The sequence below is a fragment of the Salvelinus sp. IW2-2015 genome, linkage group LG20 (assembly GCF_002910315.2).
Source record: "Salvelinus sp. IW2-2015 linkage group LG20, ASM291031v2, whole genome shotgun sequence".
Lineage (NCBI taxonomy): Eukaryota > Metazoa > Chordata > Actinopteri > Salmoniformes > Salmonidae > Salvelinus > Salvelinus sp. IW2-2015.
Genome location: NC_036860.1, coordinates 13,339,264 through 13,353,464, shown reverse-complemented (window position 1 = coordinate 13,353,464; position 14,201 = coordinate 13,339,264). Strand labels below are relative to the sequence as shown.

Here is a 14,201-nt window from a genome sequence, read left to right as displayed (position 1 = left end):
ATAAGAGTATCTCCTCCCAGCTGCCCACTGCACTGAGACTAGGAAACACTGTCACCACTGATAAATCCACAATAATTGAGAAATTCAATAAGCATTTCTCTATGGCTGGCCATGCTTTCCACCTGGCTACCCCAACCCCGGCCAACAGCTCTGCACCACCCGCAGCAACTGGCCCCCCCTGCTTCTTCTTCACCCAAATCCAGACAGCTGATGTTCTGAAAGAGCTGCAAAATCTAGATCCCTACAAATCAGCTGGGCTAGACAATCTGGACTCTCTCTTCCTAAAATTATCCGCCGCAATTGTTGCAACCCCTATTACTAATCTGTTCAACCTCTTTCGTATCATCTGAGATTCCTAAAGATTGGAACGCGGCCGCGGTCATCCCCCTCTTCAAAGGGGGAGACACTCTAGACCCAAACTGTTACATACCTATATCCATCCTGCCCTGCCTTTCTAAAGTCTTCCAAAGCCAAGTGAACAAACAGATCACCGACCATTTCGAATCCCACCGTACGTTCTCCTCTATGCTGGTCACGGGTGTACCTCAGCCACGCTCAAGGTCCTAAAAGATACCATAACTGCCATCGATAAAAGACAGTACCGTGCAGCCGTCTTCATTGACCTGGCCAAGGCTTTCGACTCTGTCAATCACTGTATTCTCATCGGCAGACTCAACAGCCTTGGTTTCTCGAATGACTGCCTCACCTGGTTCACTACTTCTCAGACAGAGTTCAGAGTGTGAAATCGGAGTGCCTGTTCTCCGGACCTCTGGCAGTCTCTATGGGGGTGCCACAGGGTTCAATTCTCGGGCAGACTCTGTTCTCTGTATATATCAATGATGTCGCTCGCAGCGGGTGATTCTTTGATCCATCTCTACGCAGACGACACCATTCTGTATACATCTGCCCCTTCTTAGGACACTGTGTTATCAAACCTCCATACGAGCTTCAATGCCATACAACTCTCCTTTCGTGGCCTCCAACTGCTCTTAAATGCAAGTAAAACAAAATGCATGCTCTTCAACCGATCGCTGCCCGCACCTGCCCACCCGCCTAGCATCACTACTCTGGACGGTTCTGACTTAGAATATGTGGACAACTACTTTGCTTTATCTTGGCCATGTCTCATTTGTAAATGAGAACTTGTTCTCAACTGGCCTACCTGGTTAAATAAAGGTGACATAAAAATTGCAAAATCCTAGAGGAAAAGCTGGTTCAGTCTGCTTTCCACTAGACATTGGGAGATTAATTCACCTTTCAGCAGGACAATAACATAAAACACAAGGCCAAATCTTCACTGGGCTTGCTAACCAAGAAGACAGTGAATGCTCCTGAGTGGCCAAGTTGAGTTTTGACTTAAATCTACGTCAAGACCTGAAAATGGTTGTCTAGCAAAGATCAACAACCAATTTGACAGAGCTTGAAGGATAAAAATAAATAAATGGACAAATGTTGCACAATCCAGGTGTGGAAAGCTCGTAGAGAATTACCCAGAAAGACTCACAGTTGTAATCACTGTCAAAGGTGCTTCTACAAAGTGTTGACTCAGGGGAGTGAATACTTATGTAAATTTCATTTAGAATAAATTAGCAAGAAACCAATCTATTTAAGCCATTTTTAATTCAGGGTGTAACAACAAAATGTGAAATAAGTCAAGGGGTATGAATACTTTCTGAAGGCACTGTATATGCCTGTATACAGTACCACTCCAGGTTTGTAACAGTTATGACACCTACGGTACTTTGTTGCACACGAGTCGGTGAAGTGCAGGCCGACGGAACAAAACACTTAGAGCGATAGAGTGTCTAGCCACCTCTTTCTTTTAATGTAAAACAAAGATGGGAAGGGTAAGGTAACAGTGTATTGTTGCGGKTGTCAGCCTTTGGATGAGATCAGTGGAATATAATACAATAAATCACAGTACATGACATCATCGCGCTAAGATGAAAATGGGCTTTTGTGGTCTAATGGGATGACCCAGTTTCAACACGATCACACTAGGGATGGTTGCAGAGTCGACTTCAGAAGAATCAATTCTATTTTAATAGATTTTTGGCATCGTRCATTTAGGACCTGGAAATTTAGTTGAATTCAAATGCAGAATTGTCTCAACTTAGAAATAAATGAAATACATTTTGATGCAACATTTTATCCCAGTATTTGATGTAATATTTTATCCTTATTTGTTGCAATATTGCATCCTATTAGTTGATCCTATATTGTGTCCCGTTCTCTCTGACCTCTAGCCCCTCTCCACGTCCCTCAGGTAAAGTGTATGTCTACTGCAGAGAGGGCTACAGCCGCTCCCCGAAGCTGGTCATCGCATACCTGATGCTGCGCCACAGGATGGATGTTCTCTCCGCACAATCCATGGTACGACTGAAGAGAGAGATCAACCCTAAAGACGGCTTCCTGCGGCAGCTGTGTCGCCTCAATGAGACGCTGGCGGCCGAAGGAAAGTTCTAGAACCAATTCCAGTTTTGGGCGGAGGGGGGTTTCTTTGTTTCTTTCCCTTGTTCTCGTACCTTACAAGTATATACAAATAAACAGACACGTGAAAGTGTGTAGGTATTCAGGACACCTAAAAAGTATGTACCTGTAGATGTACACAGASACACACATTCACTGACTGCCATCCTTGTTTTGTAGGCTGGTTCAAGCATGACTTGTCCTTTGATTTCTATTCAGACAGGCATTGTATACAAGTGAATCCTCGCACTCAGGAACAATGCTGCTACCATCCCTACAACTCCGCCTCCGTCTCTCAGCAACTACCTTCTCTCAATCCAACCTTGACCCAATTCCTTCAGTCAGTCACACTGCCAGTCTTGTCTAGCCTCTGTGCTGTGGAGCTTCCATCTACTCGTCAAGGTGATTTCTAGCGAACCATTGAATGGTTATGCTGTCAGGTTTACTTTTCCTCCTGTTCCATCAAGTGTCTAAAAGAGAAATAGTTCCCATTTTGTTGTAGCATGTATTTTTGTTGCACATTTATGAGAAACTGTGTGATGGTTAACATAGTGAGGCCCACAGTGTTACTGAGATCATGCTATATTCTTACACACACACACAGGGCATGAGGACTAAACTAAGACCCCTGGCTAATCGTTTGTATGACAGACAGTCCTCCCAATCCCATCTGTTCTATCATATGTGAGCTTCCCATTGCCGGTAACACAGATCATGTGAAACACCAAATTAATGATCTAGCCAATTCACTGTATTCACAGTTTATTTTACGTTCTACGATGTAAACACTGCAAGAATGGTAAACACTGCCAGATATTTGGTTACTTTTTAGTTAGAGACTTATGTAGTTAACCTATGTACTGGATATTAAATGTACAATTTTGATGTATGTCTTATAAGGCTATAAAATATGATTGAAGATAAACAGAAATGCATTTATTTTTGTATCTGCACGTCATTGACATGTTTTTCTCCATTACTGRATCTTTATGCAAAGTAAGTACTGTGTACATATCGGTTCTTGTGGGCACAGAAGCTCACCTTTAACTGACAAACACTGGTCCGTGCACTTGGTCCCAAACAAGGTCCTGTGATTGTTCTCTCTTTTCATGATACAGGGCCATAGGGCTCTGGTCAACGGAATAGGGTGCCATTTGGGACTAGCCTAATGATGAGCTTCCACCATGTTGTCGTCACCCGCAATTTTTCAAACATTGCAGATGAAGGGGAGGAGACGAGCAGAGGGCAGTAAGTAAATTAACTAATTTGGGACATTCATCAATTTGTCCTGGTGAGGGTGCTGTGGTAAGATGGTAAAAGAGCAGCTGCATATTATATCTCAGATGTAATAGTTTGTGCGAACTGAACATAGTCAAACTGTTATTTAGCTGTTTGTTTAATTGCCTGTTTTGTTTGAAAGAAGAAACCAGAAATTACAGATAGTATTTCTTATTTAGTTTTGTCGTTATTTTTTATATTTATGAACATTTTGGCCATGTTCGATTATAATCTCCACCCGGCACAGCCAGAAGAGGACTGGCCACCCTCATAGCCTGGTTCCTCTCTAGGTTTCTTCCAGGTTTGGGCTTTCTAGGGAGTTTTTCCTAGACACCGTGCTTCTACACCTGCATTGCTTGCTGTTTGGGTTTTAGGCTGGGTTTCTGTACAGCACTTTGAGATATCAGCTGATGTAAGAAAGGCTATATAAATAAATTTGATATGTGAGCAGCAGATTATCAGGCTACAACATTTGGTGTTCTCTGTCTGTATCAACTGGTCTGGGCTGGCTCTGCTGATAATCCTGTAATGCCTGCATACCGTCAGGAATGGGGTAGGATGAGGGTAACTGGACCTGTATTCACAAAGCGTCTCAGAGTAGTGGTAGGTAACAACACATCCGCCACGCTGATCCTCAACACAGGGGCCCCTCAGGGGTCCGTGCTCAGCCCCTCCTGTACTCCCTGTTCACTCATGACTGCACGGCCAGGCACAACTCCAACACCATCATTAAGTTTGCCAATGACACAACAGTGGTAGGCCTGATCACCGACAACGACGAGACAGCATATAGGGAGGAGGTCAGAGACAACAACCTCTCCCTCAACGTATCAAGACAAAGGAGATGATTGTGGACCACAGGAAAAAGAGGACCGAGCAGGCCCCCATCTTCATCGACGGGGCTGTAGTGTAGCAGGTTGAGAGCTTCAAGTTCCTTGGTGTCCACATCACCAACAAACGAACATGGGCCAAGCACACCAAGACAGTCGTGACGAGGGCACGACAAAACCTATTCCACCTCAGGAGACTGAAAAGATTTGGCATGGCGGCTCAGATCCTCAAAAGGTTCAAACCACTGCACCCTGACTGGTTGCATCACTGCCTGGTATGGCAACTGCTCGGTCTCCGACCGCAAGGCACTACAGAGGGTAGTGTGAACGGCCCAGTACATCACTGGGCCAAGCTCCCTGCCATCCAGGACCTCAATACCAGGTGGGGTCAGAGGAAGCCCTAAAAATTGCCAAAGATTCCAGCCACCCTAGTCATAGACGGTTCTCTCTGCTACCGCACGGCAAGAGGTACCGAAGCGCCAAGTCTAGGTCCAAGAGACTTCTAAACAGCTTCTACCCCCAAGCCATAAGACTACTGAACACTTAATCAAATGGCAACCCAGACTATTTGCATTCCCCCCCCCTCTTTTACACCGCTGCTACTCTGTTATTATCTATGCATAGTCACTTTATAACTCTACCCACATGCACACATTACCTCAACTAACCGGTGCCCCCGCACATTGACTCTGTACCGGTACCACCCTGTATATAGTCTCGCTATTGTTATTTTACTGCTGCTCTTTAATTACTTGTTACTCTTATCCATATTTATTTTTCATTTTTAAACTGTATTGTTGGTTAGGGTCTTAAGTAAGCATTTCACTAAGGTCTACATTTCACAGTAATACCTGTTGCATTCAGCGCATGTGACTAATAAAATTTGATTTGATTCACAAAGCGCCTACGAGGAAGTGTTGATCTAGGATCAGTTCTGCCTTTTAGTATAATAATAATACAAATGATTACTTGAAAGTGGGAACAGATCCTAGATCAGCTCTCATACTCTGACACCGATTACATGCCCCTTCTTATTCATTATGATTTAAAAGGCAAAACCGATCCTAGAACAGCAGAGCTGTTGATCTTTTTCTCACAGCTTACTAGATGGGAAGAGACAAGAAACAGAAATTAGCCAATGACTGTCTGGAGTTGACTTTACAACCCCTTATCCCTATCACATCCAAGACCAACTGAAACCACATGCTCAATGTTATTCTCACCTGTAAAATTCCCTACTGTGCATGTGCTTTCTTATCCCTACACCAAAGTTTCATTCCCCAACTAGCAACAAACCACTGCTGAGAACTGAAATTCCTAATGACCTTCCACAGATAGATCCTCTTTTTAACTATGTCACTCACTGCTAATATTATTGTTTATTGCTCATTTGATTCATCAGTTTTCATATGGATAGATTAATGTTCGATGGTTTCTCTTTCTCATTCAGTTCAGTTTTCTTTACCTCCTGACTTAAACACAACAATGCCTTCTTTCCCACACTCCCTCCATCCTCCCCCTCTTCATACAAATCCCCAACTTCTTCCGCCAAATCTTTAGCAAGTCTCTTATTAAACCTGGGGAAAGCTCTATTGTGTGTGTGTTTCTGACAGGCAGGGTCAGTTGTGGGTGTGCTCCCAGATGCCCCCCTTCTCCCTCTCCCTGTCCTCCCCTGAGCCTCAAAGTTGAGCTGAAGGACACATCTAGGCTAGTGAATGAGAGGGTAATATGCTTAGTACAGTGCGTGTATTCCTGGATACCAAGGGAAGAAGAAAGAAAATACAATAATTAGCTTTCGTCTCTCTGTGTTGCACAATTTTCTTTCAATTCGCAAGAAACTCAATGTATCTCACAGGAGAAAGCATCGAGCGAGCAAAACAGTGCCCCTCTGTCTCTCCACGTGTAGGCCATCTATCTGAAGCTCTCTCGTCCAAACGAGTATGACATTGTTGCCGCCCCTAGCATTGAAGGCAAGGAAAGCCAGCGAGCATTTAGCCTCCCTTGAAAAAGAGTATAAAAAAAGTGCCAATCAGTGTTGAACTAAACTGAGCGAGTTCAACTGTGAATGGGCTGCGTACCAACAACAACAAAAAAATGTCAAAGGAAGCCAGCTTGGATTTTTGCATCACTGCCATCAAATCCCATTGAGAGCATATGTCACTGACAGAAAAACTTGAATTTTTGTGTTTTATTTTATTTTAATTTTACCCCCTTTCTCCCAATTTTCGTGTATCCAATCGCTAGTAATTACTATCTTGTCTCATCGCTACAACTCCCTACGGCTCGGGAGAGACGAAAGTCGAAAGTCATGCGTCCTCCGAAGCACAACCCAACCAAGCCGCACTCTTCTTAACACAGCGCGCCTCCAACCCGGAAGCCAGCCGCACCAATGTGTTGGAGGAAACACCGTGCACCCGCCCCCTTGGTTAGCGCGCACTGCGCCCGGTCCGCCACAGGAGTCGCTGGAGCGCGATGAGACAAGGATATCCCTACCGCCGCCAAACCCTCCCTAACCCGGACGACGCCGAGGCCAATTTTGCGGCGCCCAGAGACTCTGGTGGCACAGCTAGGCTGCGATGCAGTGCCCTAGACCACTGTGCCACCCGGGAGGCTGAATTGGTTTTTGTCCTCCGGTGGCTAGCTAGCCAGCTAGCTAAAATTGTCCCTTTCCCAAAAACCTAACCCTAGCTTCTAATCCTAAAATTAACCCTACCTCCTAACCCTTAACGTAATTCTAACCCTAACACTTATTCTAACCTTAAGCCAAAACCCCCTATACATTTGACCTCGTGGGGACTAAGAAAATGCCCCCAGTTGGTCAAATTGTTTGTTTGTGTACTATGATTGTGGGGACTGCTGGTCCCCACAAGAATAGTTAAACACGCCCATGTTGATTGGGCTAAATAGTTTTTGGTATCTTTTAGTCGTCACTGTGGTTAGACGAAGCATACAGTGGGGCAAAAAAGTATTTAGTCAGCCACCAATTGTGCAAGTTCTCCCACTTAAAAAGATGAGAGAGAGGCCTGTAACTTCAACTATGACAGACAAAATGAGAAAAAAAATCCAGAAAATCACATTGTAGGATTTTTTATGAATTTATTTGCAAATTATGGTGGAAAATAAGTATTGTCAATAACAAAAGTTTCTCAATACTTTGTTATATACCCTTGTTGGCAATGACAGAGGTCAAACTTTTCTGTAAGTCTTCACAAGGTTTTCACACACTGTGCTGGTATTTTGGCCCATTCCTCCATGCAGATCTCCTCTAGAGCAGTGTTTTGGGGCTGTTGCTGGGCAACACGGACTTTCAACTCCCTCCAAAGATTTTCTATGGGTTGAGATCTGGAGACGGCTAGGCCACTCCAGGACCTTGAAATGCTTCTTACGAAGCCACTCCTTCGTTGCCCGGGCGGTGTGTTTGGGATCATTGTCATGCTGAAAGACCCAGCCACGTTTCATCTTCAATGCCCTTGCTGATGGAAGGAGGTTTTCACTCAATCTCACAATACATTCATTCTTTCCTTTACACGGATCAGTCGTCCTGGTCCCTTTGCAAAAAACAGCCCCAAACATGATGTTTCCACCCCCATGCTTCACAGTAGGTATGGTGTTCTTTGGATGCAACTCAGGATTTCTTTGTCCTCCAAACACGACGAGTTGAGTTTTTACCAAAAAGTTATTTTGATTTCATCTGACATTCTCCCAATCTTCTTCTGATCATCCAAATGCTCTCTAGCAAACTTCAGACGGCCTGGACATGTACTGTCTAAGCAGGGGGACACGTCTGGCACTGCAGTATTGAGTCCCTGGCGGCGTAGTGTGTTACTGATGGTAGGCTTTGTTACTTTGGTCCCAGCTCTCTGCAGGTCATTCACTAGGTCCCCCGTGTGGTTCTGGGATTTTTGCTCACCGTTCTTGTGATCCTTTTGACCCACGGGGTGAGATCTTGCGTGGAGCCCAGATCGAGGGAGATTATCAGTGGTCTTGTATGTCTTCCATTTCCTAATAATTGCTCCCACAGTTGATTCTTCAAACCAAGCTGCTTACCTATTGCAGATTCAGTCTTCCCAGCCTGGTGCAGGTCTACAATTTTGTTTCTGGTGTCTTTGACAGTTCTTTGGTCTTGGCCATAGTGGAGTTTGGAGTGTGACTGTTTGAGGTTGTGGACAGGTGTCTTTTATACTGATAACAAGTCAAACAGGTGCCATTAAATACAGGTAACAAGTGGAGGACAGAGAGCCTCTTAAAGAAGTTACAGGTCTGTGAGAGCCAGAAATCTTGTTTGTAGGTGACCAAATACTTATTTTCCACCATAATTTGCAAATAAATTCATAAAAAATCCTACAATGTAATTTTCTGGATTTTTTTCATAGTTGAAGTGTACCTATGATGAAAATTACAGGCCTCTCATCTTTTTAAGTGGAGAACTTGCACAATTGGTGGCTGACTAAATACTTTTTTGCCCCACTGTAGGTGATTTGATGAAGTTGAAGTGTGTTGGAATAGTGGAGGCAGCTCCTGGTTTCTTTGCGACTGGCTGTAACCTCTCTGGGGAGTTCCCATTGCTTGGAAGGCAGCCATGGTTAGTCCTTTATTTATAGGGGATTATAGGCCTATTTCGATTTTGCCCTGTTCATCAAAAGTGTTGAAAAAAAACTTGTCAATAATCAACTGACTGGCTTTCTTGATGTCTATAGTATTCTCTCTGGTACGCTCAGTTCTGGACGTGTCACCGCAACCTTAAAAGCGTCCTCAATGATATCACCATTGCCCTTGATTCTAATAAATGTTGTGCTGGTATTTTTATTGACTTGGCCAAAGCTTTTGATACGGTAGACCAGTGGTTCCCAAACTTTCTATAGTCCCGAACCCCTTAAAACATTCAACCTCCAGCTCACTCTCAAAAGTAGTTTTTTTTCCATCATTGTAAGCCTGCCACACACACACGCTATATGGTACATTTATTCAACATAAGAATGAGTGTGGGTTTTTGTCACTACCTGGCTCATGGGAAGTGACAAAGAGCTCTTATAGGACCAGGGCACAAATAATAACTATCGATAATTTTGCTCTATATTAGCCATCTACATATAAAACCTTATTTGTTCATCGAAAATTGTGAATAACTCAGCACAGGTTAATGAGAAGGGTGTGCTTGAAAGGATGCACATAGAGTTGAAGTCGGAAGTTTACATATACTTAGGTGGAGTCATTAAAACTCGTTTTTCAACCACCCCACAAATTTCTTGTTAACAAACTACAGTTTTGCAAGTCGGTTAGGACATCTACTTTGTGCATGACAAGTCATTATTCCAACAATTGTTTACAGACAGTTTATTAACGTATAATTCACTGTATCAGAATTCCAGTGGGTCAGAGGTTTACATACACTAAGTTGACTGTGCCTTTAAACAGCTTGGAAAATTCCAGAAAATGATGTCATGGCTTTAGAACTTCCGATAGACTAATTGACATAATTTGAGTCAATTGGAGGTGTACCTTGTGATATATTTCAAGGCCTACCTTCAAACTCAGTGCCTCTTTGCTTGACCTCCACAAGTCTGGTTCATCCTTGGGAGTAATTTCCAAACGCCTGAGAGGACCACGTTCATCTGACAAACAATAGTACGCAAGCATAAACACCATGCCTTCGTTCTCCTAGAGATGAACGTAATTTGGTGCAAAAAGTGCCAGAACAGCAAAGAACCTTGTGAAGATGCTGAGGAAACGGGTACAAAAGTATCTACAGCCACAGTAAAATGAGTCCTCTGTCGACATAACCTGAAAGGCCGCTCAGCAAGGAAGAAGCCACTGTTCCAAAACCGCCATAAAAAAGCCAGACTACGGTTTGCAACTGCACATGGGACAAAGATCGTACTTTTTGGAGAAATGTCCTCTGGTCTGATGAAACAAAAATATAACTGTTTGGCCATAATGACCATCGTTATGTTTGGGAGGAAAAAGAATCATGAGGAAAGTACATTATGTGGATATATTGAAGCAACATCTCAAACACAGTCAGGAAGTTAAAGCTTGGTTGCAAATGGGTCTTCCAAATGGACAATGACCCCAAGCATATTTCCAAAGTTGTAGCAAAATGGCTTAAGGACACAAAGTCAAGGTATTGGAATGGCCATCAAAACCCTGACCCAATCCCATTGAAAATTTGTGGGCAAAACTGAAAAAGCATGTGCGAACAAGGAGGCCTACTAACCTGACTCAGTTATACCAGCTTTGTCAGGAGGAATGGGCCAAAATTCACCCAACTTATTGTGGGAAGCTTGTGGAAGGCTGCCCGAAATGTTTGACCCAAGTTAAACAATTTAAAGGCAATGCTACCAAATACTAATTGAGTGTATGTAAACTTCTGACCCACTGGGAATGTGATGAAAGAAATAAAAGCTGAAAATAATTCTCTATTATTCTGACATGTCACATTCTTAAAATAAAGTGGTGATCCTAACTGACTTAAGACAGTGATTTTTTACAATAATTAAATGTCAGGAACTGTGAAACTGAGTTTAAATGTATTTGGCTAAGTGGTATGTACACTTCTGACTTCAACTGTAACTCTGCAAAGTTGGGTTGTATTGGAGTCTGACTTAAATCATTTTCCACACACAGTCTGTGCCTGTATTAGTTGTTTCATGCTAGTGATGGTTGAGAATCCACTCTCACATAGGTATGTGGTTGCAAAGGGCATCAGTGTCTTAACAGATTGATTTGCCAAGGCAGATACTTTGAGCGCAGCCCAATCCAGAAATCTGGCAGTGGCTTCTGATTTAAATTCAATTTTCACAGAACCGCTTGTTGCAATTTTCGGTGAGGCTCTCCTTTGTTCAGATATCAGTAAGTGGACTGGAGACAGGGCATGAAAGGGATAACCAAATCCAGTTGTGTGTGTCATCCGTTTCGGAAAAGTACCAGCGTAATTGTGCACCCAACTCACTCAGGTGCTTCGCTTTATCACATTTGACATTGTCTGTAAGCTTGAGTTCATTTGCACAAAAAAAATCATACAATGATGGAAAGACCTGTGTGTTGTCCTTGTTATGCAGACAGAGAAGAGCTCCAACTTCTTAATCACAGCCTTAATTTTGTCCCGCACATTGAATAGTTGCGGAGAGTCCCGTAATCCTAGATTCTGATCATTCAGCAAGAAAAAACATCACCAAGATAGGCCAGTCGTGTGAGAAACTCATCATCATGCAAGCAGTCAGACAAGTGAAAATTATGGTCAGTAGAGAAAACGTTTAGCTCGTCTCTCAATTCAAAAAAACATGTCAATACTTTGCCCCTTGATAACCAGCACACTTCTGTATGTGTAAAAGTTTTACATGGTCGCGGCCCATATCATTGCATAGCGCAGAAAATACACAAGAGTTCAGGGGCCTTGCTTCAACAAAGTTAACCATTTTCACTGTAGTGTCCAAAACGACTTTCAAGCTGTCAGGCATTCCCTTGGCAGCAAGAGCCTCTCGGTGGATGCTGCAGTGTACCCACGTGGCATCGGAGCAACTGCTTGCACACGCATTACAGTACCACTCCACTATGTCTCCCTGTCATGGCTTTTGCGCCATCAGTACAGATACCAACACATCTTGACCACCAAAGACCATTTGATGTTCAAAAGCTGTCCAGTACTTTAAAAAATATCCTCTCCTGTTGTCCTGGTTTCCAGTGGTTTGCAGAAGAGGATGTCTTCCTTAATTGACCCCCATTAACGTAACGGACATATACCAGGAGCTGTGCCAGGCCAGCCACGTCTGTTGACTCATCCAGCTGTAACACATAGAATTCACTGGCTTGAATGTGAAGCAGTAATTGTTTCAAAACATCTCCTGCTATGTCACTGATGCGTCATGAAACAGTGTTTGATGAAGGCGTTGTCTGTATCCTGTTTTTGGCCTTTTCCCCCAGCATTGTAAAAGCCATTTCCCGCCGGCAGCATTAAGTCCTCCACAATAGTATGTGGCTTGCCTGTCCTAGCCACTCGGTAGCTCACCATATAAGACGCTTCTAGCCCCTTCTTATTAATGTTATCGTTGCTTTTATACGTGTCTTACTACTCAAAAGTCATTAATTCTCGCTCCAAAAATTCCCGTGGCTTATTTTTCAAATTGGCATGTTTTGTTTCTAAATGTCTACGCAAGAGTGAAGGTTTCATCGAGTTGTGAGATAGTACTCTCGCACATATAACACACTGTGGCTGAGGAAAGGCACTACTCCCAATATAAGTGAACCCCAAATCAATGTAGTTCTCATGATATTTGTGCCTCCGATGGTCCAATGTCCCTGTCTGTTGTTCGGTGCTTTCCTGGGTAAGGGGGCAGTAGCTCTTCGGCTGCATCAGATTCACAACTGTCAGTGTCCATGCTAGCTGGGCTAACAACAAATGTAGAATTACTGATGCTAGCATTGGATGTGCTTGTGGAAGCAGAAACTTGTGTTGTCGACAGGTGCAGGTGCCAGTACATTTACATTTAAGTCATTTAGCAGACGCTCTTATCCAGAGCGACTTACAAATTGGAAAGTTCATACATATTCATCCTGGTCCCCCGTGGGGAATGAACCCACAACCCTGGCGTTGCAAGCGCCATGCTCTACCAACTGAGCCACACGGGACCACGTGTGGCTCAGGACTGCTGGTAGTGGCAGTACTACCAGTAGAGCTCGTTTGTGTCTCTATGGACGCAAGCCTTTCTTAMCCATTTATCCCTTTTCGAGCAAACGGAATGAGCAGCAGCTACGTTTGGCTACATAAGGACCGTTAGTGAAATTCCCGCGAGAGAGTAACGGTTAATGTGATTGATGTTAATTATTTGTCTAGGCTACCTGTATTTGACATTGTGTTATTTCGCTGAACACTAGATTATTTTAGGCAGTGAAACGAGGCTACACAGGTCGAGAAAAAAAACCTCACCCAAAAGTATCACCCCGTTGGAAAATGTAAATAACTGTTTGAAAACGTGAAAAAAAATACATATACATCACCATAGCTCAGGTAGTAGGAAGCGCTCTCATCCATTTATATGCAGATGATAGTCTTCTACTCAACTGGCCCCTCCCCGGATTTTGTTTTAAACTCTCCTTTTAGTGTCCAACAAGCTTTCTTTGCCCTTAACCTTGCTCTGAACACCTCCAAAACAAAGGTTGTGGTTTGGTAAGAAGAATGCCCCTCTCCCCCCCCGGTGTGATTACTACCTCTGAAGGTTTAGAGCTTGAGGTAGTCGCCTCATACAAATACTTGGGGGTATAGCTAGACGGTACACTGTCCTTCTCTCAGCACATATCAAAGCTGCAGGCTAAAATTAAATCTAGACTTGGTTTCCTCTATCGTAATTGCTCCTCTTTCACCCCAACTGCCAAACTAACCCTGATTCAGATGACCATCCTACCCGTGCTAGATTATGGAGATGTAATTTATAGAGATCGGCAGGTTAGGGTGCTCTCGAGCGGCTAGATGTTCTTTACCATTCGGCCATCAGATTTGCCACCAATGCTCCTTATAGGGCACATCACTGCACTCTATACTGTTCTGTAAACTGGTCATCTCCGTATACCCGTCGCAAAACACACTGGTTGTTGCTTATTTATTTATAAAACCCTCTTAGGCCTCACACC

The 14,201-nt window shown here is 43.5% G+C and overlaps 1 protein-coding gene across 1 annotated transcript in view; it reads right to left on the bottom strand.

Moving 5' to 3' along the window:
- Positions 1-1,634: 1,634 nt before the first annotated feature.
- LOC111980598 (thyroid hormone receptor alpha) overlaps positions 1,635-14,201 on the bottom strand; it is a 130,388-nt gene continuing 117,821 nt past the window's right edge. The window contains exons 12-13 of the mRNA XM_024011412.1: positions 7,032-7,039; positions 1,635-2,462 (exon numbers count right to left, since the gene is read on the bottom strand). Coding sequence (XP_023867180.1) covers positions 2,295-2,462; positions 7,032-7,039 — 176 coding nt within the window. The 3' untranslated portion in view covers positions 1,635-2,294. The remainder of the gene's footprint in view (positions 2,463-7,031; positions 7,040-14,201) is intronic.